This window comes from Cucurbita pepo, unplaced genomic scaffold (genome assembly GCF_002806865.2).
Source record: "Cucurbita pepo subsp. pepo cultivar mu-cu-16 unplaced genomic scaffold, ASM280686v2 Cp4.1_scaffold001423, whole genome shotgun sequence".
Classification (NCBI taxonomy): domain Eukaryota; kingdom Viridiplantae; phylum Streptophyta; class Magnoliopsida; order Cucurbitales; family Cucurbitaceae; genus Cucurbita; species Cucurbita pepo.
In genome coordinates, this window is record NW_019647591.1 from 6,386 (window position 1) to 7,230 (window position 845).

An 845-nucleotide genomic window follows, 5' to 3' on the forward strand; every position below is an offset into this window, starting at 1 on the left:
CCGCCGCCGCCGCCCTGCTTTTGGTTACTCCCACCTCCACCGCCCTGCTTTTGGTTACTCCCACCTCCACCACCGCCGCCACCATTTCCTTTACCTCCTCCGCCGTTACCATTCTTCCCATTGTTATTACCCTGAACCGGCACAGCTCCGCCGCCTTTCTTGGCATTACCACCGCCGGCCGGACCATTCACAACCGGGGGAAGGTTCCCATTCATCATAATTTTCGGAATCTGGCCATTTCCCATCATGGGTTTCATCTTACTCGCAGGAGGGAGATGAAGATTACCCAAATCATCATCAAGTTCATCTTCATCATCATAATCATCCTCATCATCATACTCATCCTCATCCTCATCGCTCAGGTCATCACCTTCGTGCAAATTAAACTTCCCACCCTTGGGAAGATTCACGTTTTGATCTTTAACAGGCAGTTTCAACCCCTTAAATTGGGGTGGAAGCTTCAGATCTTGAAACCCTTTCATCTGTTGTAGCTGCTGAAGCTGCACCTGCACCGGTGGCAGCCCCTGTCCCTGTCCGCCGCCTTTCGGCTGATTGTTTCCTCCATTAGCAGCCGCACCCTTCTGGTTCTGACCCTTGTTGTTCCCACCTTTAGCATTGTCAATTTGCATGTTTTTCATCTGATTAGCTATGTTGTTCTGCTGATTCTTGTTGTTGTTCGCCGGTTGTCCGCCCCAAATCTCTGCATGTTTGCCGGATTTAGCCAGCTTCTTGATGAGTACGGCGGCGTCGACATTTCCAGTGACTGTAACCTTCCCCTGTTCTGCATCTATCTCGGTAGTGAAAACCCCTAAAGAAAAAAACACACAAACCCCATCAAACTCAAA

The 845-nt window shown here is 49.9% G+C and overlaps 1 protein-coding gene across 1 annotated transcript; it reads right to left on the reverse strand.

The window, feature by feature from the left end:
• Positions 1 to 4: 4 nt before the first annotated feature.
• Positions 5 to 839, reverse strand: LOC111786313 (heavy metal-associated isoprenylated plant protein 32-like; the record flags this gene model as incomplete). Its single annotated transcript, XM_023666621.1, has 1 exon — positions 5 to 839. A coding segment is annotated over one exon (835 nt), but the record flags the coding sequence as incomplete, so codon positions are not given.
• Positions 840 to 845: the final 6 nt, after the last annotated feature.